This window comes from Aythya marila (genome assembly GCF_965140915.1).
Source record: "Aythya marila genome assembly, chromosome: 5".
NCBI lineage: Eukaryota > Metazoa > Chordata > Aves > Anseriformes > Anatidae > Aythya > Aythya marila.
The window spans coordinates 17,355,706-17,383,699 of NC_139046.1; the positions used below are offsets into that span (position 1 = coordinate 17,355,706).

A 27,994-nucleotide genomic window follows, 5' to 3' on the forward strand; every position below is an offset into this window, starting at 1 on the left:
GATGTGGCTCAGTGGTGTAACGGGCATGTCCCTGCCATCTGCTCTGTCTCGGTAAAAACACGAGTGCAAAATGGGACAACTTTAAAACCCTGTTCTTTCTCGCAGCCAGGGTGATGCGTTGCATGTCAGGTGTCGGTGTAAGGGGATTGTTTTTTGAGATGAGACAAATGAGTGAGTAGGATGAAACCTATCTCATCAAAGGGAATAAAATGTAACTGGTAATGCCATCCACAGCCATGGTGGTACTTCACCATCCTTATTCTGCTATGACTACCTACATACAGGTTTAAACTTATTTTAGGATAATAAACTCTATCTGTCTAAAGTGGTTCACAATCTGGAGTCATTTATTTTTCTGCTATTGCTTTTTCATAGCAGCATCCACTGTACTTACCACAAGCATTTGAATGGTCTGTTGCGTGAGATTTGCCCTTACAACTGTCTCTGTACATTGCAGTTCTGGTAAATAAAATTTGTGCTGAACCTGAATACAAGAAAGTTCTCATCTCATGTCTTATTGTCTGCGCAGTGTCCACCATTATTATGACTGCATGTCCCAAAATGCAAAGAAGGGCTCCCATAAGGATACAATTACATGCATTTCTCTTTTTCTTTCAGCCTGCATATATTATCCTAGCTAGTTTTCTCAGTGGCATGGAAAAGCTGGGTGTTGAAGCCTGCAGACTTCTGGTTCTACCCTGGAACCGAATCCCACACACTTCTCAGAAAGCAAAAACTCTCCTTGCATGTGTCCACTGAGCACGGCAATATAGGAGTATACATAAGGGAGGGAGAGCCTAGAATAGGACCTTTTAATTTGACAAATGGGAGGCACAAAGATGCTGGCTTGCTGATGTTGTTGGTTAAGACAGCTAATCTCAGCAACATCCAGGCACATCTGCTGGTATCAGCACACTTGTATATGTTTGAGTGAGAGTACAGTGTTGTTCACCAAAGGGTTCCTAAATGATCACACGAAGATACACACACACAAAAAAGGGAGCCTGATGTTTACCAGTAACCTTCTCTCTCCATTTGCCCATTTGCATGGTGCCAGCCATACAAGTATCTACTTCTCTTTATGTGATTGCTTTCTTATCTAGGTAGGATCCTGCCTAAGGGATGGCATCCACAAGTGGATTTGCCTTGCTTGCATGAAAAGATAGCCAGACACTTTCTAACTGCCCTGAGTCCTAGACTCCCAATGCTATTTCATGGTCTGAGATGATGGTGGATTCTCTTTAAAGCAGCTTTGTTTGGGGGTGTGTAACCTTAGGAAAGATACCAGCAAAGCAGCCCTGATCCATACACAGCTGGGAACAGGCAGTGGGTTTGAAGGAGAGGATCACAGGAGGCTGAGGGAGCAAGCACTGGTGGGGTGCCCCAAAGCCAGGGTCAGTGGATCTCTCCAACTCTGAGGATTTTAAGGGTGCAAGACCCCAGTGAGTGTCAGATCCCTCCTTCAGTACTTCTTGGGCTAGGAAAGGAGGGATATGGGCTGGAACGCTTGGCTGAATCAGTTGAACAGAAATTAGAAGGAAATGTTTGTTTAATAGTTTTATTCACTTTAATGTGTTTTCCTGTTACCTAGGAACAAATTAGCAATTACTTCAAATCTGATATCCAAAGAATGCACCTCTGGAGCTGACCTGACTGCATGAGTTTTGGCTGCACCTCAGTCCACATGTGTTTTTGAGCAGTTTGGTCTGAGTCCAAAAGTAATTTAAATCCAAACAGTGCTTGTTGTTTTATGAGTGTGGCTCTGACTGCTGAATTAAACAAAAAATGTGAAAAATAAAATGAAAGCAAGCAAAGGAATTATCAACTGCTATAAAGCCCATTTGAATTTTCCATGTTTATTATTATAGTGACCCATCACTTGAACCAGTCATTTCAATCTACATTGCTTGAAGAACTATGAAGCAACTGTACTTTCTACCAAAAGCTGTATTAAAACACATTATCAAGAGAGCTCACTCTCTCAGAGCTGAAGATGTCTCCTTAGACTAATGTTCAGCTTCTGTATTTTCTGGCATTTGGTTGATTTATCCATGCAGCCATAATATCACAATGCTGCAGGCTTTTATGTTTCATTTCCTAGCTTTCTAAAGGAAGCAAGAAAAATAAAAAGGTAATTTAATGCACTCCACAATTCCTATTTAAGCATTACATCATCAGAAAGGCTGTCACTAACTAGTAAGTGGTCCCAATGACAAGACAGCATTACCTAGCAACTGCAGATAAGCCATTAACTCTTTTTTGAGTATCATATCCACCACTGAGGCTGGAAAATACATTGTAGAGAACAAATGAATATGCCCAAGTGCCTGAAAAAAAAAAAAAAAAAAAAAAAAGCTTCTTCCATCTTGTGATTATGGTGTGAACATTTTGCTCTGTAATTCTGAAAAGATGCCCAATTCAGTTCTCTGAAAGAACATATGAGGACCAAACGGCTGTGAAGGCAGCTTCTGAGAAAGAAGGGAAGCATGATGAATCACACCAGTGCTATGTGTGCAGTCGCAGGGTGAGACAGGATTTTTCTTTAGCCTGAAGAAGGACTACTGGTTAAAATATTACCAAGTCTCAGGAGGTTTATAGTTATTATTTACACATCTCACAGGTCTTTGTAACCCTTCAGAGATGCATCTGGCATTTTAGGGAGCATGCCATGTTCACCCCATGTTCTGTATGGCAGAAAAAGATAGAGCTAGGTCTAAGCTTCAAATTTAAATAAGCTTTATGTGAAGAAAACAAAATTACATCTGAACTCTGCTATGACTTTCATGGGAACAAGCAGGTCCTAAGGGGTGAAAAACTTTGGATACCTCCTAGGTCCAGCCCCTCTCCTGACAAATGCTAGCAGCCCCTGAATCTGTGCACTCCCCAGGAAACTTCTGGGACTTCTCTTGCCACAGCTTTGGACATCTGCAATCCACACTGAGAAACCGAGCAAGGACCTCCACTGCAGCTGCGACTCAGAGCAACATGCCAGGAAAACAGCAGCAGAAGCTACAAGAAGGAGGAATTTGGAAGAGGCACCAAGAACTGGCTCTGTGTGCACAGTACTGGACTTGCTGCCAGCAGGGCAGCATCTCCATAGACTCTCATCTTCTTGAAGAATTGTCTTTAGTTTCAGCGGTATGTGGACTTCTTCTGTCATCTAGCACAGAAGTAACATACCCAGAAGAAGACTATCAGATACAGACAAAGCTCAAACCCTGATGTTTTCCATGTGACTAAAGAATGGAGGAAAAATGTATGCGTCCTCCCATTCTCGCCCTCAGCCTAGACAGGTTTCCAGGCCTTCACAAAGTCCTCCATCAGGTCTGATCAAGAGTCAGAAGGCTCCATCTATCCCCAAACACTGCCTTTCATTTTGTCTGAGTATAGGTGTGTAGTAAGATATACAGCAGTCCAATCTGTAGGTCTTTCCTTAAATCGCATGGCTTGTGGTAGCCATGAAAGGAAGCCAGCAGATCAGGAAAATGTGAGGAGAGGAAGAAAAGCCCAGAAACGAGCAGCAAGGAAAAGACTCTATTTTATTCTCAAGACGAAAAAAAAAAAAAAAAAAAGAAAAAAAAGAAAAGTATTCTGGCCAAACATCACTCTAATGGGAGCAATTCCTCTATAGTTTATTCCAAATAAATAAACTGTCCAACGGTTATATATGACATGGCATATTTCAGCCTTTAAATGGGTGCAGGGACTGCACCACTTACTATGTTTTCATTCCAGATGACTGAAGCTTTTTAAAATCCTCCCCCCCCCCCCATCCAAAAAATAAGATATCAAACTAAATCACTACTCTGATATGATTATAAAAACACTCTCTTTGATTAATGCATTACTTTGTTACAAGCAATAATAAAGAACAACATCTAGCCAGCACAAAAGAGCAGGCATTTTCAGGAGAAGTGCAGAGAAGCAGATAAGTCCTAATTTGTGCTCTGCAACGTCTCAGGCCAGCCAGGAGCTGACACTCTGCCTTTCACTGACTCCAGTATCTCATAGGCTCACTGAGCATCTCATAATATCAACTCCATCAGTGCAGTTACAAGTACTCAGTGTCCACATCACCTGTTAACATAAATATGGTTAAGGGGATACAGCATCTGTAAGAGCTAGTCCAAATGCTGGTGAACACCATTACTATTTCCCCAGCATAAGAAAGCTGCACGCTCTCAAGCCATCAGTATAACTATCACCATCAGTGCCACGGTGATCAAAACACGTACATGATTTTGTAGTATTTTCATATTGTAAAATACATAGAGACATTAAAGCCCCCAGTCTCATTGTCTGTGAACACTGCCAGCAACTTGGAATTTGTTAAACTATACACACAGCTTTGTGAACTATAGGACCTGAGCCAAATCCCTGAGCCTGATCCTTCTATGATGTTATGACTCCATTTACTGCACCAATTCTAATTGTTTTCCTTATTTTAATTAATTAATTTCTCAACAGGAACAATATGTTCTGTGCATTTCAGTGCGAGGAGATTACTACACCTGTAAGTTTGCTCAATTCATTTGGTCTGTGACCTTGCATCCTCTAACTCTGGGTGAGCACTGGATTTACAGAATAGCACTGCATCTCCTGCAGCATCCAGACACCTAAGCCCTTGACTTCACACAGAGAAACTCATTAGAAAACCAGCTAGAAGAGGCAGAAATAAAATTAAAACAAAACATGGAAACTGTTGTTGCAAAGTAAAAAATGGCCCAGAAGAAGGTAATTCCATTAGTACATTTGCTAACGTAAGGCAAAATGGCAACTCTAATGGAGACTTTCAGCAGAAATCATAAATGAGCAATGAAGATACTGGTCTTTTCAAGTGCCACATGGTTCAGTAGAGAACTCACTACCATTTAATGAACAGTTTGTTAAGGGAAAGAAAAGAAGCAAATTTTGCCCTCAGTTACAGTCAATGGGATTGTTTGTGTATGTCAACTGTAACTCAAAGTGACATTCTTGTTATATTAAATATTCACTGAAATTCACATTAATACATGTATTGTTTTAATGGATAATTTTATTCTCTGAATGCACAATTCCCACTTTTTTTTTTTTTCTCAGCATAGCACTGCATATTACCTAATCATAATGAGAAAACGTACACAACTTCAAAATACTGCAATGTAGAAAATTTTTAAAGCTCAAGATGCAGCAAGACCATCTCAGCAACTTTATTCTGAGAGGAAAGCTGTTAGGAGAGTGATACTTCCTCTATTCACTGAGGTAAGCCTTGACTACCTAAGAAAGAGGCCAGATTATTCAAAAATACTTGTCACTCTGCACTTCCTTAACTCTTTTCAACTGAGTTATTGTTGACTTTGAAAACATTGCCTCCTGGATAGTCTGCAAGGTATGAGTTAAATTGCAGATATTATTTTATTTAACTTCATATTAAACCTAACAGAGAGAAATACAAAATGCAGTGTCAGACAATAAGGCCATTAGAAACTTCCCTTTTGCATATCCTGGCATTTGTTGACTTGACCAGTTTGCATTTAATTTCTTTGTTTGTTTTCTTTCTAAAGGGAAAAAAAAAAAAGCACTTCTGGGTGAAGGCAAAAAATGACAGTCTTTTCCTAAATATAAAAGTTCCCCCAAATATTATCCTTGGGGAGCAACCAAATCAAATATATTTGCTTCAAAGTTGTTTCTATTTTTATTTTATTTTCTAAGTTAGGAACGCGTGAGAAAAAGAGATTATAATGGAGACTGTTTTTCATTCTTGACCATAGCAGGTACTGGCAAGATCTTGCTACGATTTATGTGCATACATCTTATATTTCATTCTGTTATCTTTTTAAATGAGTTGTGAATAATTCACAGAGAATGGCTGGGTGGATAACAGAGTTTGTGCACCCCTGAAGATTGAAATCTTCTAATTACCCAGCCACAAATATAGCTTGGAAGTAGTAACACCAGGTTTCCTTACCCCACATATCCATGGCCCAGAGCTCATCCTTATGTATGAGCCCTTCAGTATCCAGCTTCCAATTAGTTCTCAGCTTGTCCTTCAAGACATCCAACAAAACTGACAGTGAAGACAATGTTCATAAGAGGCCACTTGCCCTCTGGGAAGTCAACTGTCACTATCAAATTTGTTGCAGTAAAAAATTAAATGTTTGGCATGTGGTAATGACTTACCTGTCACTATTGCCTCAGACCAGGCTTAAGCCTCTCCAAAAAGAGGCTAATAAATCCCTATTAAGCACTTCTTCTTACTTCCCAATAAATCCTCCTCCTTGTCCATTAGCTCTTGAGTCCACTGACCTGAGTACACATTTAAGAAACTTCGGTAGTTATCTGAAAAAAGATAAAAAGAAGACAGAAGCTGAGATGATAATTCAGACATATGGAAATAATGTGATAATGTTGTTTTTATGCAGGCAGGCAGTCTACTAATAACATCATCGCAAAGCACTTGGAGGTTTTTAACAGGAAGAAAACAATGGAGCTGCACAAGATATCCAGAATTCAGTGGCTTTGATTAAAAGCTCCTCTTCTGATTAGTTTGCTGTGAGCAGGACCTGTGATTGCTAAGGAATAGTAAAAAAATACAGCACTATGCAAATCAAAAAAAAAAAAAAAAAAAAAAGAAGAGGGAGACTTTTCCTCAGGAAAGGAGCTGTACAGGTCAGGGAGATTGACTGAACAGTGGGAAGCCACCAATTTTTGCCCTAAGACTCCTGAAAAACACTGTAATAGACAGTCCTGACTATGTAACTCCACTGTAAGCACGATTATGAAGACAGCAGATAGGCTTGGGTCAACTGTAGTGATATTTTGGCAATACCACCATCTATTCTCCTTAAGACTTGAGCAAAAATTAGCCAACACTTCTTCCATGGCTACTTACAGAAAGGTGGCTCCACAGCTACACTTGTCCAATGCCAGGAAATCTTTAATTTCTAATGTAAGTTTATCCTGAGCCTATTCCTACCTCTTGGTTCTTCTGCTGGCATTGTCCTTTGGCTTAATTTCTTTCCTAGTATTTTTTCCTGATAATACTTATATAAGAGAGTCATAAAAGCATTACAGATGTTCATCTTGATCCAGCAGAAAGGAAAAAAAAAAAAAAAAAAAAAAAAAGGACAGCATACACATCATGCTGTAATGAGTTGGAGGGCAGGAGATTTAAATGTAAGAAATTTCTGTTTGCATCTGAATTTCAAAAGCGCTGTGCTGGGATGTGAGGAGGGGAACAGAAGTGTTTCATTTAAAAGGAAGAGACCCCTTACAAGTTTAAATTTGAATTTGCCTAAAGCTTTGAGGTCTTTGGATACAAATGCTTAATGCTGATTGCTGTGGATGGCCCACATCCACCTGTGAGATGTTTCAACGCACGTGTTTGCATGCAGGGCAGCAACAACAGGAGCTGTTGAGCTGGGACCAGCTCTCTCCAGCCCGCCAACATCCCCGTTACACTTCCCTAGGCCATAAAAACAAGACATAAGTGCTGATCTGGGGTTGGCTCCAGGCTGGTTGACACAACCTGGCCTGACAGCTGGTCCACTCTGGTAGGCATGGGAAGGTTTGGCTGGGCTGCCAGCCCCAGCCCTGCAGCTGCCTTCCTCTTGGAGGGCAATAAAAGCAGCAAACGGGGAGCTCAAGCTTACACCGGCCTGCTCTCTCCTATAGTAATACTAACAATACCACAAATCCCTTTTCCCTGTTGTGCCAAGAAGCTGGGGAAGGCTTGAAGGATGCAGTCCCCAGCACCTGAAGCATTGTGTGGGCCTCTCCAAGCCGGTTTAGGCCTGGTCCGTCAGGCACTGGTGCTGGCAGAAGCAGCAAAATGCATGGCACAGGCTGCCAGGGAAGGCAGTGAGCACCCGGGTGCCCAACCCAGGGCCTTGCAGCCAGGTGGGGATGTGGGCACCATGGTGTCCCCACAAAGGGCCTCTGGGAACAGCGGGGAGGATGCATGGCAGTCACTACTGTGACATGGAGACGTGCTGGGCCTCGGCCTCCATGTCCAGGCTGTTCTCAGAGGAAGGGGTTCAAGCTTCAGTGCCCTCAGCCCACTGCCAGTGAGGACATCTACTGAGCAGCCGGAGGACCAGGTCAGGGGGCCGCATAGTGACTCTGTGACAGCAGGGTCTGTGAATGGAAATCAGCAGCCACGAGTACTTATGTGGGATGAAGTTATAAACAAGGCTCCTCTGCAGGCTGCCAAATGGGCATTTGCCAGCACTAATTTTTGTTAACTTCTTGCAGGTTGCATCTGAATCAACGAGCTCATGTTGAATGGCTCTGTACCATGCTCTATTTTCTAGACCATTTGCTAAACTACTTAAAATGAGGAAAGTGTTCGCATTTGATTTCACTACTAAGTATTAATTTGGGGCCTGTTATACCCTCTCCATAGTCTTTTACTAGTTTTAAAACTGATGTGATGAAATAAAGAATTAGGGCTACAGGCTAAAGAGGGGAGCTAGAAAATATTCTGCTGTATTTTGAACCTTCACTGTTGTTCCAGGAATGGTTAAAGCCCTAACCCCCTCCTCAGCTACTATCTGACGAGTATTGTAATCTCTGTTTTTTACAGTAAAGGTTTTTGAGTTCTTGGATGTGCCTGTAATCTCCTTGGTGTCAACATTTATAATCAGCATAGCCCCTGCCCCCTGGGATATGAGCAGCAAGGTCCCAAGTGTTGATTCAGCAGACACCCTTGGACTGAGCCTACCAGGCTCAGATGAAAAAGTTCTCATTTCTCCATACACAGATTTGCAGGAAATAAGAGAATGGACTCTACCACCTCCTCCCGACCAGGAATACACCCACAGCATAAGGCTATGAAGCACCATGAAACTACTATACTCAGCACCGAACAAAATAGGAACAAAAATTCCAGTAGGGACAAACCCACTGATGGGAGCACACATTGACTAATGGCAGGGTATGTGGGACTGCACACCAGCCTTAGGTCCACTGACAACTTCACTACTGTGAAGCCAGCATCGCTGGCACAAAGATTTGGGATGTAGATTTCTCCTCTCCAGGGAGAGTACACGCTCATGCATGGTCTTTTTCTCTGCATCAGGTAGTATTTATTCTGTACAAAGTGGGTAGCTGTGTGGGGATGGAGCGAAGCTGTCCTCTGTCCCCTCTATCACAAAGGACTGCTTGGCCACCTGCAGGGCAGGCTCAGAGCACTGACTTCCCTCACCATGCAGGTGTCTTTCTGCACCCCAGAGTGAAGTAGCTGGATCCTGGAGACTGGCAGGGTATAAGGCATGATCACTGAACACAGAGGCAGTCTGGTGACAGTGACCGCATCTGCTCACCTCACAGACAAGCAGGAACAGACATGGCACTGGGCAATGCTTGCACAGGGGAAAAGCTTTCCTAGCAGCAATGCTGTCAGCTCTTCATAGCCTTTTCCCAATGTCCACATCGTACAGGTCCGGGCTGAGCACTCCTTGAAGCTTCTTCTCTACATCAGTTCTTTCCCCTCTAACCCAAGCAAAGAGTCTGGGAGATTAACACAGACTTGTCTTGGCAGTTTTGTTTCTGTGGCTGGGCCACTGTAATATGCAGTGGGTTGCATTCACAAGGCCATTTGCATGTTTCACCTTTTTTTTTTTTAATCTATTTTAGATCTTCCTTCAAACACTTCTGCCCCTGCTTTGCCTCTCTTCTCTGCAGGGATTCTCCCAGAGCTGGCACCACAGAAATCTCTCATCATCCCTTAAAGAGCTCTTCTGTGTGAGTGCTTTGCCAAACAAACTCATCTTTTATGCCTCCCTGAGCCCATCAGTCCAGCTTTCCTGCCTTACTTATACCAGTAACACTTTTTTTCCTTTTAAACATTGTTTTATTATTTTCATTGCTTTTTTTTTTTTTTTTTTTTTTTTTTTTTTTTTTTTAGGGTATAATAAAAAATTAAATGAAACCACAAAACCTCATTTTGTAAAATTTGGTCTGACCTACATCTCCAGAATCAAAGAAATTCTGAGCTAATGATGAATCTGCTTTGTTCATCTAATCCTGTTTAATTGCCATGGTTCATGGACACCAAGCTGGTAGTGCAGGAACAGAAGAAGATGGTAGGGTGAGGCCTTTGCTGATTTTCACTGAAAAGAGCAATGGATATTTTCATATCTGGAAATATAAAACTGGGATAAATTTTTCTGTAAGGTGATAAACTGCAAAGTGGGTCAAGTCCCAGACCGAAATATTTAACAGCAACCTATTCACTCAAAACAAAGTGTACTCAATTCATTATAAAATCTGTATGTTTGTCTTGGAAAGCTTACAAACATGTCCAAGAACTTTGAAAACTTCACTGCAAAAAACAGAGGTGCCAGTGGTCTTTAGGGTGAGCAGAGACCTTTATCAGGGATTCAGGAGACAGTGACTTGGGAGTAGTGGGATATCAAATCACAGAATCACAGAATTTCTAGGTTGGAAGAGACCTCAAGATCATCGAGTCCAACCTCTGACCTAACACTAACAGTCCCCACTAAACCATATCCCTAAGCTCTACATCTAAACGTCTTTTAAAGACTTCCAGGGATGGTGACTCCACCACTTCCCTGGGCAGCCTGTTCCAATGTCTAACAACCCTTTCAGTAAAGAAGTTCTTCCTAACATCTGACCTAAAACTCCCCTGGCGCAACTTTAGCACTTTCCCCCTCGTCCTGTCACCAGGCACATGGGAGAACAGGCCAACCCCCACCTCACTACAGCCTCCTTTAAGGTATCTGTAGAGAGCAATAAGGTCGCCCCTGAGCCTCCTTTTCTCCAGGCTGAACAAGCCCAGCTCCCTCAGCCGCTCCTCATAGGACTTGTTCTCCAGGCCCCTCACCAGCTTCGTCGCCCTTCTCTGCACCCGCTCAAGCACCTCGATGTCCTTCTTGTAGTGAGGGGCCCAAAACTGAACACAGTACTCGAGGTGCGGCCTCACTAGAGCCGAGTACAGGGGAGAATCATTTTGTGTTTCTAGTTCTGGCAAAAATAATAATAATAACAATAATAAAAACTTACCAATCCAATAGAGTTAGAATGTTTTTGCTGCAGAACTAGCAGTCAATATTATGCACTCAATCCATAGCCCAAAAAAGTGGTTCCATTTTCTCAGCAGTTCAGCCAATATGACCAATTAATGCCTGCTCCACTTATTGTCTTAACTGATCAAATTAATTTAGTATGGAATTTGGTCTACACTATCTTAAAAGTCTGTAAATCACTAAAAAAAAAAGTCTTCATTGCTATACAAGTAGATTCTATAACCCTTGGGTAATATCCTAGGAACTAAAGCTACATGAGAGATTAGGACACGTGAGATAGATAATAAAAAATCTGAAACAGATTAGTTCAGTACTTCATCCTTAAATTAATAGCACCATTTGACTGGCAGTTTGAAGTCATTTACATATGAAGGATATTAATCATGAATAAGAATCTGAATTCTTCTCTACCCTGTTAAAAGTAGAAGCACTGAAGTATGTTGCATTATTTCATAGTAAGCAATGTAATCTACCCAGGTGTATATATTATTAGATTTCACTTTTTCATTTATACGTATTCACTAATGGCAATAGCTTTTATATGAAGAAGTTTTTTGCCACATCGATGAAGGAAGGTTATTTTCCCCCATATAGTGACTACCTACTGTATTGAAGCGGGTCTAATGTGTCTAAGTACAGAGTACTAAAACGGCATTATTAGAACTATTGCTTCATAAAACTTCAAACTACCATAATAATTTAATAGTGCAATCAGACATTATGTGACTCTTTCTGCAGGCATACATCTGTAGCTGAGAGCTTCCTACTTGTAGTTTTTTGCATGGGTGTACTGCTGCATCAGTTTAGTAAATAGTAACTGCATCTCCTACTCTAGAGCTATCTGTTAGCAGAATTAAGTTCAGTTAGGTGTTCTTTGCAGAACAGGCAACTTGTGGCTCTAAGAAATAGAGATGAGACATTTAACATCCCAGATACCCCCAGACCAGGCACCCCCAGCCTGAAGCCTGGGGGAAATTGCTCTGTCTCTTGTTTTGCAGCCACAGCTCTCGGCCGCTGAAAGCTAAGTGGGGCTCAGGTCTGTCTACAACCCAAAACGAGCTGATCACAGGGGGGACTTTTTTCTACACTCTGACTTGAGTGCTTGCCCCACCTCGGGCAGCACAGAGGTGAAAGTTACTTGGTGAGAAACCAGCAGGTTAGGATGAAAAATTTGGTGGCTGCTTGTGGGAATGGAGATCTGGAAGATCTGTGTCATTGGCAGCCCTGGTTAAAGAAATAGATTGGCTGATAGGGTGAAAAAGGGGTGAGGACCATGGGACAAGAAAATGAAGAAAAGAGGAACAAACTGGCTCTGATGAGGGTAGAGAATAAATCTGAGATGAGGGAGGGGGCAGAAGAGGCACAGGATAGCTGCTATGGGGTCAGGGTGTCAGTGGATGAGCGTAGGAACCTACAGCCCCCAACTCCCAGTCTCCTGCAGCCCCAAGTACCTCCGACAGCCCCCGAAGCTACCCTTGCTCTGCAGTCAACGAGTACCCACGAAAGCCATGGGCTGGGTCACCTCAGGCCTGTGCTGAACCTGCGGGCTGAGGCTTGGGGTGACACAGGGGGTGTCCCTGGGATGCTGCATGGTGGAGTTTCCTGTGCTGGGAGCGCAGTTTGGTTTCACACTGCTGTGAGTGTGTAGTAAAGTAGAGGATTGAAACGGCAGGGAAAGGGCAAAGCTAAGCCTCGGAGTTAGGGAGTGCCAGAATTGAGTTTCTGTACCACTTTTCTTTGCCTACTTCCCTTCCAACCCCCTTACAATGTGGTTTTAACATGAAATCCTGTAATTTATTTCAGCTCCTTCCTCTTTCCTGGCACAAGGGGAGCTGCTCTGAGCATGAATCGGGGTGGTGCTGTGAAAAAAACTGTGCAGCTGATCTGTTTTCTCGTGAACTTAGCTCTGTATGGGTTGGTGCTTCCTCTATGTACATCATTTGACAACTGCCTGACCCAGCTTAGACAGATTTTCAGCCATGAAGGAAGCTCCCTGGTACCGATGGGATTGTGCCATGCATAGCTTGAGAGAGTAGCTCTGAAAAATTTAAGTGTCTCTAACTGGGCTCTCTGATAATGCTACCGTGGACTTCAGTGACCGTACCTCGGTTCTTTCTGTTAAAGGAGGGTGTCCTTACTTCACTGTGTGCCATGAAAAGCCATGAAAAAAGAAAGCAGTATGTGTCATAAAAATGAAAGCGGTATTTGTGAGGCACTTGGCTACTTCAGTGCCATCGGAAAAAATGAAGAAACTACTAATTCTGTCCTCAGAACAAGAGCTGTGCAGTGGGAAGTGACTTGAGTATGGAATAATGCATTCAGAAAGTTGAAAATAAGTATTTAATAAACTTCATGCAAAAATCCTGTGGGAAGCATAGTAGGAGGATCTATAAGCCAAGACGGTGTCTTAATCTTTTGCAATCACATCTGCAACAGCCCAAACTGGCATTTCACAGATAACCTTAATTGGGCATTTTCTAAATTTTGAGTGCTTAGTTCTGTAGTCTTAAGACCATTATTTTGTCATAGTATTTTCAGTGTACAAATGTGCAATATACAAAAGAATAGTAACTTAAGCTAGTGAACAAGTTGTATACTTTCCTCTCCAGAAGTCAATTTGATAGAAAATACATTGGAAAGGCAGTTTTCACATTTTATCAATGCTTATGTTAGCTGTGCTGTAGAACATGGCATCCTAACTGGTGGTGTAAAGATGTTTTACTTGTTAACTGGATGTACTGATGGAATTAACCTGTCTGTAGTCCAGATGTGTAGGGCAGGACAGCATCATGCTCACTGTGAGTCTGATTGTCAGAGTACCTGGTGGACACATACAGGAATTTTTAGTCTATTAATGTCTAATGAAACAAATAGGCTATTTGAAACTATTGCTAACATTTTATACCAAAATCCCTGATAATTTTGATGTCGCACACAGATACCTGTGGAGCTAAATATTCATTCTTATAGTATTTTACCTAATAAAAGAGATTCAGTAAAAAGCCATCTGAAGTCCTGGGTATGTTTTGTCTCCTACCAAGATGTCTGGAGGAAATTGTTCCTTTTAATGTATTTGTAAAGAAAGCTCAGAATAAGCAGAGCTTAATAAATAGGACATTTGGCAAGTTCTGAACTGCAAAAGGTTTACAGCTGGCTTTTCCAGGCTGTGCTTTCAGGTATACATAGTACACAGACCTACATGTGGTGGCAGAGTTTTTGACTGTTTGTTGGTTTTCTGTTTGTTTGTTTGAGGGTGGACACTACCACTGCTAGAAAAACGTAGTGTTCAGAGAGCTCACAGTTGAGTATTTATAGATTTGTGGGCAACAAATACTCCATGAGACAAGGCCACAAAGCAGGCCCATGCAGAGGTATGCTCCTTTTTTTCTCTCGCCTTATCCATTTTTTTCACCATATCGATTTATCAGAATAACTACGGCACTGCTGTGCTGTCAGCATTGCTATTGCCAATCCCACTGCAGCCTAGAAAAAGGGGAATAATACCCTATGTCTTTTTACGGCTTGCTCAGTTGATTGAATTGGTTCCTATTGGAATATTGTGTTCATTCTAAATGCTGCAGCTGATAGGGCAAATAGGACATTTGTTCAAGAATCTTTTTTTTCAAACTTCATATTTAGAGATATAGGAATAAAATAAACTATTCAGAACATATTTTGATTCATTTTTAGGTGATTAGCTCAGTTTTCATATTGTACTTGAACCATTAATTATCTTAAGAGATACATTATTGCCAGAAAAAGACTGTTCTGTGAGTAATTCTTTCAGTATTTCTCCACATGTTGATATCTGAGGCAACTGAGATGAAAGTGACTTTTCTGAGATTTATACAAGATTTCACAGTCAATGACGTTTCTGTGAAAGACCAGAGCAAGAAATTACTGTGTACGAGGCTGCAGTCCTCGCTGCCAGCTACAGCCAGCTTTGCCCAACACCTCTAGTGATGCTGGACAGAGTAACTTGCAACCTCTTTATTAGTCTGTTGTGGAAATATTGGGAGTCTTTTTTTTTTTTTTTCCTTCTTAACATCACTATATATTGCTGGTGTCACTCAGCTTCTGTCTGCACAGGGATCTGGAACCTCCTGCTGCAGGATGCTCCCTTTCTGTAGCAAATGTTTTTTTTTTTCCCCTTGTGGACTTGAGCAGTTTGATGTCAGGAAGGGACATGCTGCTTTCTGAAGTGTGTTCTTGCCTCTGCAGAGCAAAGCAGCACTCAGGGAAGCAAGAAAAGGCTCCTGGTCGATGCTGCAGGGATGGGAGCAGGGCAGGCTGACTGGCTCTGTGCTGGTCCTGCCTGTTAGCAGCAGGAAGGAGAGCAACGCCGGCACTCATTTAGTACTAGGTACCAGCTGTGCTTAATCATCCAGGGTCTTAAATAGATTTTGTCAGCCTCTACCTAATCAGCAGCTCTGTCATTTATTGGGGATATTTGGCCACTTCATCCAGAACTGGATTTATTAATATCAAACTTTAATTCAATTATCAATTATTACAGATATCCTCTGAATGCTTTACTGATAGGGGTAACCTGCTGATAGGGGTGCTTAGAAGCATATAACATCAATCCTTTAAGCGCTTGGGCCTTCATACATATATTTTTTTTTAATAGCAAATAACATCAGGGCTCCTTGGAGCTCCAAATCCACATGCAGCTCATTATCTACTTAATTACTTCAAAATCTGGTGTTTGGATTTTAAAAATATATAAATATATATTGGAATTGCAACCCTGTTGTGTAAAAATCCACAAATATCACACACATTTGTCTTACTGATTTTAAGGGTGCACCTGTTCTATTTAAATGTTTATCGTCTGCTCTCCTAAATGTCAGTCAGGAGACACATGGCACCAGTCTTTATCACTTATCTTCAGTTGACTACTAGATGTTTATGGTTAGAAGACACACTGTGGTCTTGCCACAGTACTTTGTCAAATTTCAGTTAGTCACTGAACCTTAAAAAACAAAACCCCCCACCCTAATTGGATTGCAGTAAGGCATATGGTCCAGTTAGTTCCAGGGTATGGAAAAAGCAAGCCATACAACTGTTAGTTTTAAACTCCAAGACTGTCTTTTTAGTTTAATTTGGTGCCACCTGGGAACAGACACCTGCATTCACATCATGTTTACTGCCATAGGGGACCAAGATAGAGCCTCTCCCCCTGCCACCGATCTGTGCAGGGCACGGGGACTGTCAGCAGCAGCACTGTGCAGTACCCACAGGTCAGACCTGCACCCACACGCACATTTAATGCGTCAGTAAGGTGTAGGCTAACTTCTTCATCGATTCTTGACAGCATCAGTTTCTGAAGCTGCAGAAGTGGGACAAATTGTGGGAATGAGAGTCTCCCATCATCACATCAGTAACCCCCCTCCTCCGCTTTATCCCACCCCACCAAACAAAACAAATGCCCCGTACCTGGAGACGCTTCAGGATGTGTGTGCCTGAGTTAATAAAATAAGCATGATAATGAATAATCTATGTTAAGCATTTTCTTACCCTTTATTTTTTCATTATGATCAGAAGAGGAATATGATTAACAGCAGTTTAAACTTTAGCAGTACAATTTCAGTATTAAATATAAAACTACACTGCAAGTTGATGTATTTTAAAAATGGTTATGTATAATCTAGCCTTAAATTTATGTATCAAATACAACTCAATTGTTTCTTGCCTTGACAATTAACATATCTAACAAGTTTCAACAAGCCAGACATCCATCTTTTTCATTAAAAAAAATAAGCAAGCACACCAACTCTTATTCATAACAAGGGGGTGTAAATATTCAACACTTTCCTGAGTGTTGTGCAAAGAAAAACATGGTTGAGAAATTCAGTTAAATAAGTGTAATGATAAACCTGAAGCTAAGCTGGAGGACCTTTTGATTAACTTCATATTTCATATATTACTTGCATCAGTTGAGAGCAACATGAGTTACAGAACTTCCATGAAAACAAGCCACTTACAAGCAGGTGGTTAAGCTTGATCAGTTTATTAAAAGGATTATATGACACGGTTGCCTGCAATAGCAGGGGACTGGATCTGATGACCCAGGAAGTTCTTTCCAGTCCCATGTTTCTAAGCCATGCACCAAGTGTATCCAGCCCACACTTTCACATTTGGAAAAAGCCAAAGCCACACGCACACACCCACAAAAAAAAAAAAAAGAAAAAAAAGTCCTCGATGACACTGTTTCATTTCTCTAGATATTCACTATGCAGAAAGGAACAGAGCTAAAGTCCTGTACAGAGGATACATTTACTCGAGGTTGATGTGGTACTGAAGTCAGTTAATAATTAGATACCTCCAGGCAGATTCAGTTACAGGGCATACCAACACTGCACACTGCCAGACAATTTCTAATCAAGCCAAGAACCTCTTGCAGGAATGAGGTCTCTTTGCTAGCAAGCACAGAGCACACTGAATAAGCTAAAAGCAGCTGTTCTTAAATGAACTACCCTACCAACCGTGAGTGAATGACAGATAGATGGTAAGAAGCATTTACCTACTAGATGAGATCTCTGCACACTCAGGCAGAAGTAATTAGTTCAGAGCAGCAACCCTTGCTCCTACCTTGCCTGTCCCTCAGTACATTCTCGTTCAAAGCTGGTCTACAGACTCAGGGCAGCCACTCTCAGGCACTGCCAAAGAAGCAGTCTGCAGCTGCCATGCAAGGCTCTACTTTCAAGTGGCAGTCAGGCATTCTCATCACAGCAGCCAGTTTGTTATGACAGCATACGCAGCCATAGCAAAAGCCTTTACAACTAGAGATCTGAACAACTGCCTAGATTCAGCCCATCTAACTTTCAGGCACTTGGTTAAGGTGTCTGGGTACCTAGTCACCCAGAACTCCCCCCAATAACCAGGAATAAAAAGTAAAAAACAAATCACTGAAGGCAGATAGTCTCAATTGCCTTCTGGAGGCATCTCTTTACCCCCACCGAGTGAGGCTGCGTTTCAAGCAACCAAGTTCTTAACACAGGCACCTCAGTTAGACAGGATGAATGGAGACTTGCATCTCTCTCAAGAGATAGTATCAATACTCTCCAGAACCAAAGGCAATTAAGCAATTAAGGTTTGCAGCTCCAGTTATATTTGGAAACAGACTTACAGTCAAGTAACAAAGCTGTAGTCCCTCCCTCCCAAGCATAAAAGCCTTCCACATGGAGGCTCTGCTATTAAAAAAAAAAAAAAAAAACATTCTTCCAAAACAAAGAAGAGTGAACACAGCTGCTTTGCTACTCATTCATAGGGAAGCTGAAGGATCAGAGAACACTTACTCAAAGACCTGGAATGACTAAGCATTGCTAGTGCATGCAAAGCAGAAGTAACAAGACTGTTTTTAAATTAACCCTAGTCCTCTTCTCCACCCCATAAAATTCATGCAAGTGTTTGAGAAGATAGTCAAGACATAATAGCCCCAGTTTCCAAAAAGGCTTTTGTTTTCTAAACATTGTAAGAGAAATGTCCATTTCTTTCTGTGGGTAGAGAAATGCATTTTTGGCATGTTTGAGAATCATAGATATCTATGAAGTCCATGCTGTTTAAGTGCTCCAACTGGTTTCTATAACCTGTCAAAAAAAACATTGCAATCTATCCATGTTCCCCCAGTATCAACATGCATGCTGAGAGCTCTCCACTTTAGTGAAATGAGGTGTTACTTCTCTGCTGATAGTTGACGAGTCAGCATTACACGACTTTGAGACCAACTAAATTAACATTGTCGTAATATGAAAGGCAAGCACAAGTTCATTTATTTATAGCAAAGGTCTTGGGTTACAGGAGGTCAGTTCTTGCCATCTCGAAAAGATAGGGGATAACTTATTGCATACATGTGCATTATAATTTAGCAGCAAGTCATTCATAGAAACGCTTCCCTCCTACTGCTTTTTTGGTTTATTATCTCAATTATATATATATTTTAGCTTTACAAAGCATTTAACACCACCTTTAAGTTAATGGTCTTTTATTGGAAAAAAAGACTAGCATTTACAACTTGGAATGGACATAAATTGTAATGTCTTGAACAGCAATGTTGATAGTTGTGCTGAAGTCCACAGGCTACTCCGCCAGCTCCAAGTCATGGTACAGAAGGTTTTAAAAATATGAGAGTCCAAAGATGCTCCCTTGGTGAAGGTTTCTTTTAAAAATTTTGTGAACGGTAACAGCCGACACCCGTTTCACTATAGTGCAATGCAGACAATGTTAAACCAATATTTTAACACAGACATGCCATCCATAGTTAAGATCATCGTATTTTTTGGAGCACACTGCTACGTACAGGAGAACCATTCAACCTTTAGGGCATTTTCTCTAAGTTTTGCATCCTTCAACCATTTTTGCTGCATACCATCCTGAGGTATAAACCAATTTTAAAGTAAACCAGCTATGACAATTTATACTACAAATTGATCTAGAATCCACAGTTGAAGAAAAGAGTGGATCTTTTAGGTTGTTTTTTTTCCTTTTTATACAAATGTCTGACTGTGCTCAATTGTCAAGCTGCATGCATGAAAAACTGGCCAGCCCAAACAGTGTAATAGTCATTAGCAAATGGAACTTTTGAGTTCACTAAGTGCTTCCTTTTTTTTTTTTTTTTATTTTCAAGGTAGTACAATTATTTATATTGTAAAACTGATGTTTAACTTGATCTTTTGGGGACAGGACCACCAACCATTACATGCAGTTTGTGGACAGAAGGTATTTTGACATTCAGTTTTGCTATACAGAAACAGAATGAATAAATGAACATTTTTTTTGCAAGAGGTAAGTAAAAGATTCAATTTGATTCTTCTAGAGGAAAAAAGGTGTAAAGGAGGTCTCTTCACTTTGCAGTCATCATCTGTACGAATTCTGAAAAGACAAAGAGTCACTGATTTATCGTCTCTGGAGTACTTTCAACTATCATAAATCTTAAACATACTTGGCATAACAAACATTAGATGCAGTGGAAGTTAGTTTTTCCTCCACAGAAGTGGACAACTGAATAAACTGTGTCTCCAAATACTAGAAAATGATGGCTTATTCAGTACACCTTCACTCAACCTGAGTAATGAGTATGAGTCAAGATAAGCTGTTTTACCTTCATAGTTGACTTGCCCATCCCCATCAATGTCTGCTTCTCTGATCATTTCGTCTACTTCTTCATCTGTTAGCTTTTCTCCTAAGTTTGTCATAACATGACGTAGCTCTGCCGCACTGATATAACCATTGCCATCCTGCGGGGAAAGTTTCACAAGATTATGATCAACAATCCTGACACTGATCTACTCTGAAACTACACCTAGGTTTCTAGGGACTGCTTTTAAACTAGCCTTATAGCTCATAGGACAGACATACAGATCCAGTACACTGCGTACCCCTACAGTGTGGATCAGTCCTATCACCTTATGAAGCATGCTTCCCAACAAAATCTTCTCTGATTATTGTACTGTAAGAGTAACTGTATGCTGGATTCACAGCTGTTATAAGGTATTTTAGTGTTTCTTGATTTTATTTTTGAAAGATTGTTAGAAAAAGTGTTTTCATTTCTCTGCTGCCTAAGCAACTAAAGGACTAGTTCCCCACCAGCAAGTATAAAGTCAGCTTTCTATTCCATGAAAACACTGCTTCTATAATCAGACTGCGGGCAGCTAAGTTAGGCTTCTTATATAAGATCTAGAACAAATCACACCTTCAAAGAAAACACTTTAATTTCACTCATAAGCAGTTGTGACAAGAATAGTGGCAAAAAGAGTAACAATTTTAAGTCAGCATTCCATTATTTATATATGCTCTAAGTTCTGATATCTAGCCATTTCATGAATTGTCTTCTGTCTACACGAAGAACACACTAGCTTAGAGCAGGAGCTTAGATGGTGTCACATCAGCCACTACTCACCAACCTCAGCTGCAGAAATAAACCTGGGGGAAGTACTAAGTAAACAATTAAACATCTGCTCTAAAACACCTTCCAGCAAAGGACCAGAGACTGGCTCTTTTTCCACAGAAATTGGAAAGAGACCTTCCATGCATGCATATGCATTAGCTTAGCAGCTGCACCAGCCACTGTACAGCACAGGTCTCTTGTAGTAACTGTCACACCCAAACGATCCAAAGAGGGGAACCCCTGTTCTAAAAATAGCTCATCAGAACTTTTATCATGTACACCTAGGTTAACTTTAATGAAGGTGGGAGTTGAGCTCAAGTTTTCCTGAAAGTAACTTCAAAGCCTGCATGTTTAAGACAACATGCTGCCTTGTCTATTACAAGCACCCCTTGTGCCTGTAAATATTGGTGACAGCTTCAGAAGCTTTCATAATACCTTGCACACCCATGCGAATATTTCTGCAATTCCCCAAAATCAAAAGGTATTTTTGTAATCTTCTGTACAAGACCCCTTCACCCCCCAAGCATCAAGTTCTGCTCATATCTGCTCTTAAAAGGCCAGAAAGTTTTCTTCCTGGAAAAGCCTCAAGTTTAGCACTGCTGTTTAAGTGGATACAACCAGCCTGCTCTGCCATAGAACAGGGCCTGCTCTGCTACAAATTCTCCTGCCTCTGCTATGAGGTTTTTCCTTTCAGACAAGATGAGAGAACACAGAGGAAAAGATAAGCATCATTACTGCTTCTAAGGAATATTTGAAGATCCAAGAATACCTTGTCAAAGACTCGGAATGCCTCACGGATTTCTTCCTCGCTGTCTGTGTCCTTCATTTTTCTGGCCATCATGGTTAAGAATTCAGGAAAGTCGATAGTGCCATTGCCTTAATGGAAACAAACTTCCAAAATTAAACTTCCATGCTTGTTTTGAGCACAAAATAATCTGGCCTTTAATTTAGCCAGTGACAAGAATCAGACTGACAGGTACTCTCTAAACTATTCCTATAGAAGAACCATATGTTTTCCTTAACTTGTTACCATTGCCTGTTTGCTTTTACAATGTGCAACAGCCACTTCCACCCCAGTGTTTCAGCACAAAGTCAACTGCTTTCTTTCCAAATCAAGCCATACCATTGCCCACCCAGGTTGCACATAAAATATCAGTCTGATATTCCCAGGTTAACAGGTAAGATTCGATAAGGTTCGCCTTTACTTAAAACCAGTCTCCAAAATTAATCACTTAGCTTGTTTACAATCTAACAAATACTGTGGGAGATTCCAAAAGCAAATACATTAAAGCTGGCACTACAACTCCATGACATCTAAAATTTGAGAAAGTTCTTAATCACACTGTTCATAAATACTTGTTTCCTTGTTCAAAATCAACTTTATCAGCCTATGTTGTATACCACAGAAGTAATATACAACTTTAAGGTCCAAGAAGTATCTGCAAACAACTGACATTAGAAGAACTTTCATTTGTTATTTCTGATAACCATAGTGTCTTGCACCGCAAAACTGAAAATCCCCACCAGTGTTCAGGCCTCATCCATAAGATTAAGTTCTAGTTCAAAGTAAAGACTCAAACTGGAGGCTGCTCAAGGCTGATAAATAATAAGAAACAGATAAGTATGGTAAAGCAGCAAAGTTCTTTCAAGCTACACAAAGTAGGTTAGCATAGTCATGATCTATCCCTACATGCCAAAACAAAGCATTAAGCATTCACCATGTTACTAAGATCTACCTTTTGCCCCAGGGAAACATGCAAACTCACTGGGTAAATTTAAACTGCATTCATTTAACTGCATCATTAAGAAAAGCTTTGCAGTTTAGGGATCCCAGATTAAGACATATGGAGCTATTTATCATCATGGCCAACTTCATCTACCAGCTAAGTCAGAACACAGGTCTTACACATAGCTTCAGAAAATTCTCAATGAACGTGCAGAATATTAGCAAATCACTCTGCTATGAAGCAAATTTAAACATATGGGCAGGACATATCTCAAGTCCTCACTCTACTTCCAATTTTAATCTGCCAGTGCAACATGGCTTTAAACTGAATGAAAGTAGATTTGTATTTGATAGAGTGAAGAATGTCTTCCTTTATGAGGGTGGTGAGGCACTGGAAGAGGTCGCCCAGAGAAGCTGTGGATGCCCCATCCCTGGAGGTGTTCAAGGCCAGGCTGGATGGGGCTTCACACAACCTGGTCTGGTGGGAGGTGTCCCTGCCCATGGCAGGGGGGTTGGAACTGGGTCATCTTTAAGGTCCCTTTCAACCCAAACCATTCTATGATTCTATGAACACTGCAGAACAGCCTGGAGAAGCCACTATACACAACCTCTACATATCACTGCAAACCCTGAGTATCAAGAAGGTTCAGTACCTGCATCCAAATTAGTTGGCAATTAAGTTTAACTTACACTTTCACAAAAGTAGTTTTGATTAACAAACTGACAATCCACAGCCTTGCCAATATACTTTTCATTCTTCAGAGTATTGCAGAAAAGTCACTATCCACCAACATAAGAGATCAAAACCTTGACACCACCAAGCAGAGCAAGCTTTTCCTTTCTGTAACTGCTAGCCTGAGCAGAGTCCCAGAGAAAAACCGCATACATCCTTTCTGGCATCCACATGAACCATTCTGGTCAACTTCGATGCAAGAAGGCTTTCCTGCTTTTCCAAGTGACAGCCTCCAATTGCTCCCCCTATCTACCAGTGATCTAATACACTACATTAAACTATGCATACTCTCCGTGTTGCATTTCCAACTCTTGAGTTCAGCGTTATTCCATTGTAATCACATCTTCAACCTTAAACAGAACCAGACCTTAATACAGCTATTAAGAATAGCAAGGGCTGACAAAACATGCATGGAAAAGCTAGGTAGAAACACAGGTTAAATGCAGGTCAGGGTAAGCTGAATAGCAATAGGAAGCCTGGAACCCATAAAATATTGAAGACAAATAGCGTAACTTTGCCTCTGCCCATCTTTTTACTTTAAGATTCTCACTTTGGCAGCTAGCATCTTTGCTGTGCAGAGAACAAGCAAAATAACAGATGCCCCTGAGTATAGTTTCTATCCAGTATTTCTAAACTTTATTTTGAGCACATCATAACATCATCTTTATATAGTGTGGAGGGCATACACAGAATGATTTACAACACTAAGAACTATCCTTCTAACACTTACCATCAGCATCTACCTCGTTGATCATATCCTGCAATTCTGCTTCTGTTGGATTTTGACCCAACGACCTCATGACAGTTCCCAGTTCTTTTGTTGTGATAGTACCATCACCATCTTTGTCAAACAGGGAAAAGGCTTCCTTGAACTCTAGAGGCAGAAACAGCGCCATTGTTTAGTGACATCACCAGCTAAGAAAACTGCATACAAAACTGCATTCCAGTGAAAGATGTCTGGTAAGATTTTGGGAAACATTTAACTTGCCCGTGTGTTGGCAGAATTTTTGTTTTCAAATATTAATAGAAATAGTTACAGTACCAACAAAATCTGCAAAGCCACATGACCTAAGTTTCAATGTACTAACATCATATTACAATGTGAATGCATTTCAACATCGTGTTGCTTGAATTACTGTTGCAGCACAAATTGCAGCTGTTTGGGATAAGCCGGGGAACCCAACAGTTCACCCATTCACCATTAACAAACTTACAGGAATAAAAATAAGTGGTAAATGGCAACACAAGGCAGCAGACATAAGAATTAGTGTCAACCTCAAGTGGGTGTGACTGGTCTCCACAAGGTCAATTACTATTCTCTCAACCAGTTTGAGTTAGACACTGTTAGAAGTTATTTAAATAAACGCTTGTGTTAACAGGTAATAAATCAGTTGTAGGTTTACTTTTTTCTATTTCACTTCAAGTTTATCTTCATCTGAAAAAAAAAAAAGATTTAGTTCTGCCTTGGCTCTAAGAAGTTCACTGAAAATTCGAGCAATTACTCGTTTGCAAGAAATGTAGAAACACTTGGCTCAGATAATCTGCAGTCCACATTGAAACAGAACATACCAATAGTATTCCAGAACTTTTAAAAAGGGAGTGCTTTTGATTTTTGTTTTTAAAATAATTGTTAGTATAGATTTGAAATTGTAGAGAGAAAAAAAGATGATTCCATTACATTTGAGATATTTTCTTTCAGTCACAAGGAATTAGCCAAAAAGTATGTATCATTAAGACACTTACCAGCAATCTGTTCTTCAGTCAGCTGATCAGCCTACACGAAGAATAGAATATTTTAGAATAATGTTTACCTCTATGTCAAGCCACAAGGCCCTTCCTTCAAACTTAGCAGAGATTTATTATTACCATTACAAAGACACTTTCAACCCCTGGAATTCTCCCTCTGCAAGAAGGGATTCCACTCACCTACACAATGCAGCCATTCCCAAAAGCAGAGAACTAGCATGTTCCAGAACTGCCCATTCAGAACAATACGCCATCCTTTGGCTCAAAGAACCCGATTTGGTCAGGCCAAGGACACAAGGCAGGCTCCTTGTAATTGATCAGAAGGGCATGAAATCCTTAATGACATGCTTAGAGTCTCGCATCACATCAGATGTCACTTCCAGAAGTACAGTGACCCTAATCGAGCGTGGGGGTATTAGCACATCAGTGGGCTAACGGCAAGTGTGCCACCTAGTGATCTAACGCTACAGCAGTCCAACCCCACAGCGCAGTCCAGCCAGCAGCCTACAGTAAGCTTAACACACAGGACCATGCTGTAACAGGAAGAAATGCTGCTCAGTATCAGAGATTTTCACCATCCGACAAGAAAACACCAGTTTAAGCATCACATTATTCCCTCATTCAGCCAAGCACCTTAAGATGCCTCCCACCGAGGCACAAACCACAGTGCACATCCTTCTAACACCAAGATTTAAAGTGCTCGCCTGTGACCTTCTGCACACCAGGAGGCCAGTGCTGCACCCAGAGGTGCACTGTGCAGCAGGCAACTGAACGCGCTCCTCCAGAGCTCAGCTGTGCCAACCGCATCCTTCCAGAAATCTCCCCTTTCTGTACAGATAGGGCATCACAAGAGCCTCCATTGATTGGGCTAAGATAGCTGGTTCTTCACAAAAAATCATGTATTTCTCTCATCATTAACAACAAAACAAGCCTAAAATTGAATTTTAGTTATCTAGAGATGGATATTTGATAACATAAAGTACCAGCTCCTATAAGACTCCCTTCTTTGAAAAGCTTTTACCAATACAAAAAAATTATGCTGTTGGTCAAAGAAAGCAGGCATCTTGCAACCCTTTTGTCCTAAAATACCATTAATCTCAAACATAAAAGCCAGGTAACTACAGCAAAGGGCAACAAATGCAATGGAGAATTAACAGGCTACATGATCTGTCAAGCCCTGCACAGGTGAACAACATGGTTGGAAGCTTGTTGGATGTGTTAAGTGACATACAGACATCAGTATTTAGGTGCCAGCTTTAGATTTAGTGTTTTATGTCTGTGTGTAGTGATTAAACAGCTCACAACATGTGGGGGGGGGGGGGATAAGAAAATAGTGCTTGCAGTTAAAAACCAAATTCACATTTCTTAAGTCATGCTAAAATACTGTAGAAAACGTCTTCAAAAATCCAGCTTGACCTCCCACTCTTTTCACGATTTTCCAGCAAAGATGAGGCTTCCCTTAAAGATCATCTAAGCAATTTACATAACAGACCAAATGCCCTGCAGAACAGGAAACGGAGCCACACCTCGGCAAAACCCTCAACCAGCAGCACCAGCTTTCTGCCCCGTGTCTCAGGGCTCCGGATGCCTCCAAAAACCGGCGTCACACCAAGAAACGGCAGTGCCGGAGCTGTCCTCGGGGCTCGGCTCGCTGCAGGCGGCCACCAGCGCTGTGCTGGGGGACAAAGGTGCCTGGGGCTGGGGCTGCCACCCCGCCCTGCCCCGCCACCGAGCCGCGTCCCGGCGGTGTCAGCCTGCCCCGGCGGGGAGGCAGCACGGAGCGACACCCAGATGGCCAGGAAGCGACGAGAGAGCAGCCCGCTCCCCCCTCAAAAAAACAAAATAATAATAAAAAAATATAACCCCCAACCCTCCCCTCCCGGCCGGGGGGCTGCCCCCCGAAGCCCCCCAGCCCCAGGCTGCCACCCCCGGGGCTGGGGTCGGGCGGGCAGCGCGGGGCGCAACAGGCGCCGTGCCCGGCGGGCAGTGCTGCACTGCGGCCCCGCTTCCCTTCCCCTCCCCTTCCCCTCCCCTCCCTCCCCCGGGCGGGGAAGGCAGCGGCTCCCCCTGCCCCAATGCCCCATCCCCTGCCCCAATCCCCCCCCATCCCCTACCCCCGGGGGCTGGAAGGGAGAGGGGGGATGGGGGGGGGGTGAGGCTCGGCTGCCCCCCCAACCCCCGCGGCTGGGGGCCAGGCGGCGGGAGGCAGGGAGGAAGAGGAGGAGACATGATGTAATGCGGGCAGCCCGGCTGCGTTTTTGGGGACAGTACCGGGGAGGAATGGGGGGGGGGGGGCGCTGAGGGCGCAGCAGCCGCAGCGCGGTCTCTCTCCCCCCCCCCCCCCCCCTCCCCCTCGGTGCGCACTGCGGCCGGGGCCGGGGCGCAGCGGGGCAGAGCCGCGGCCCCGGGGAGCGGCTCCCGGCCCTTTCCGGAGGGCGAGGCGGGGCGGGCGGCGCCGCGGGGAGAAGGAAGCGGCGGCAGGGAGAAGGGCAGGGACGGGGGGAAGGGAAGGGAAGGCAGGGAGGAAGGACGGACAGGGTGCCCGGCACGGCCGTTAGCTCCGCGGCCTCCCGCCGCCCCCGGGCCGCAGCCCTCCCCGGGGACAGCCCGGCTCGGCCGCCCCTCTCCTCAGCCAGCCCCCGGTGCTGCGGGCGGCCGCGCTACCTACCATGGCGCGGCGGCGGCGGCACGAACTGCGCGACCACGAGCGGCGGCGGCGGCGGCTGCTGCCTGCGCTGCTGCTGCTGCTGCTCCTCCTGCTGCTGCTGCTGCTGCTGCCCGGCGCGGCGGCGGCGAGGAGTGCTGGGGGTGCGCGGCTGCGCCGTGCCGCTATATATGGCGCGCTGTATCCCTCCGCCGGAGCGGGGCCTTTT

General features: G+C 42.6%; 1 protein-coding gene across 1 annotated transcript; it reads right to left on the reverse strand.

Annotated features, from left to right (window-relative positions):
* Positions 1 to 16,527: 16,527 nt before the first annotated feature.
* Positions 16,528 to 27,985, reverse strand: CALM1 (calmodulin 1). The gene is made up of 6 exons (XM_082761526.1): positions 27,790 to 27,985; positions 25,119 to 25,149; positions 24,106 to 24,249; positions 21,686 to 21,792; positions 20,131 to 20,266; positions 16,528 to 19,901 (listed from the first exon to the last, which is right to left on the reverse strand). Exons 1-6 carry the CDS (start codon positions 27,790 to 27,792, stop codon positions 19,873 to 19,875), a joined length of 450 nt encoding a protein of 149 aa, XP_082617652.1. The 5' UTR covers positions 27,793 to 27,985; the 3' UTR covers positions 16,528 to 19,872.
* Positions 27,986 to 27,994: the final 9 nt, after the last annotated feature.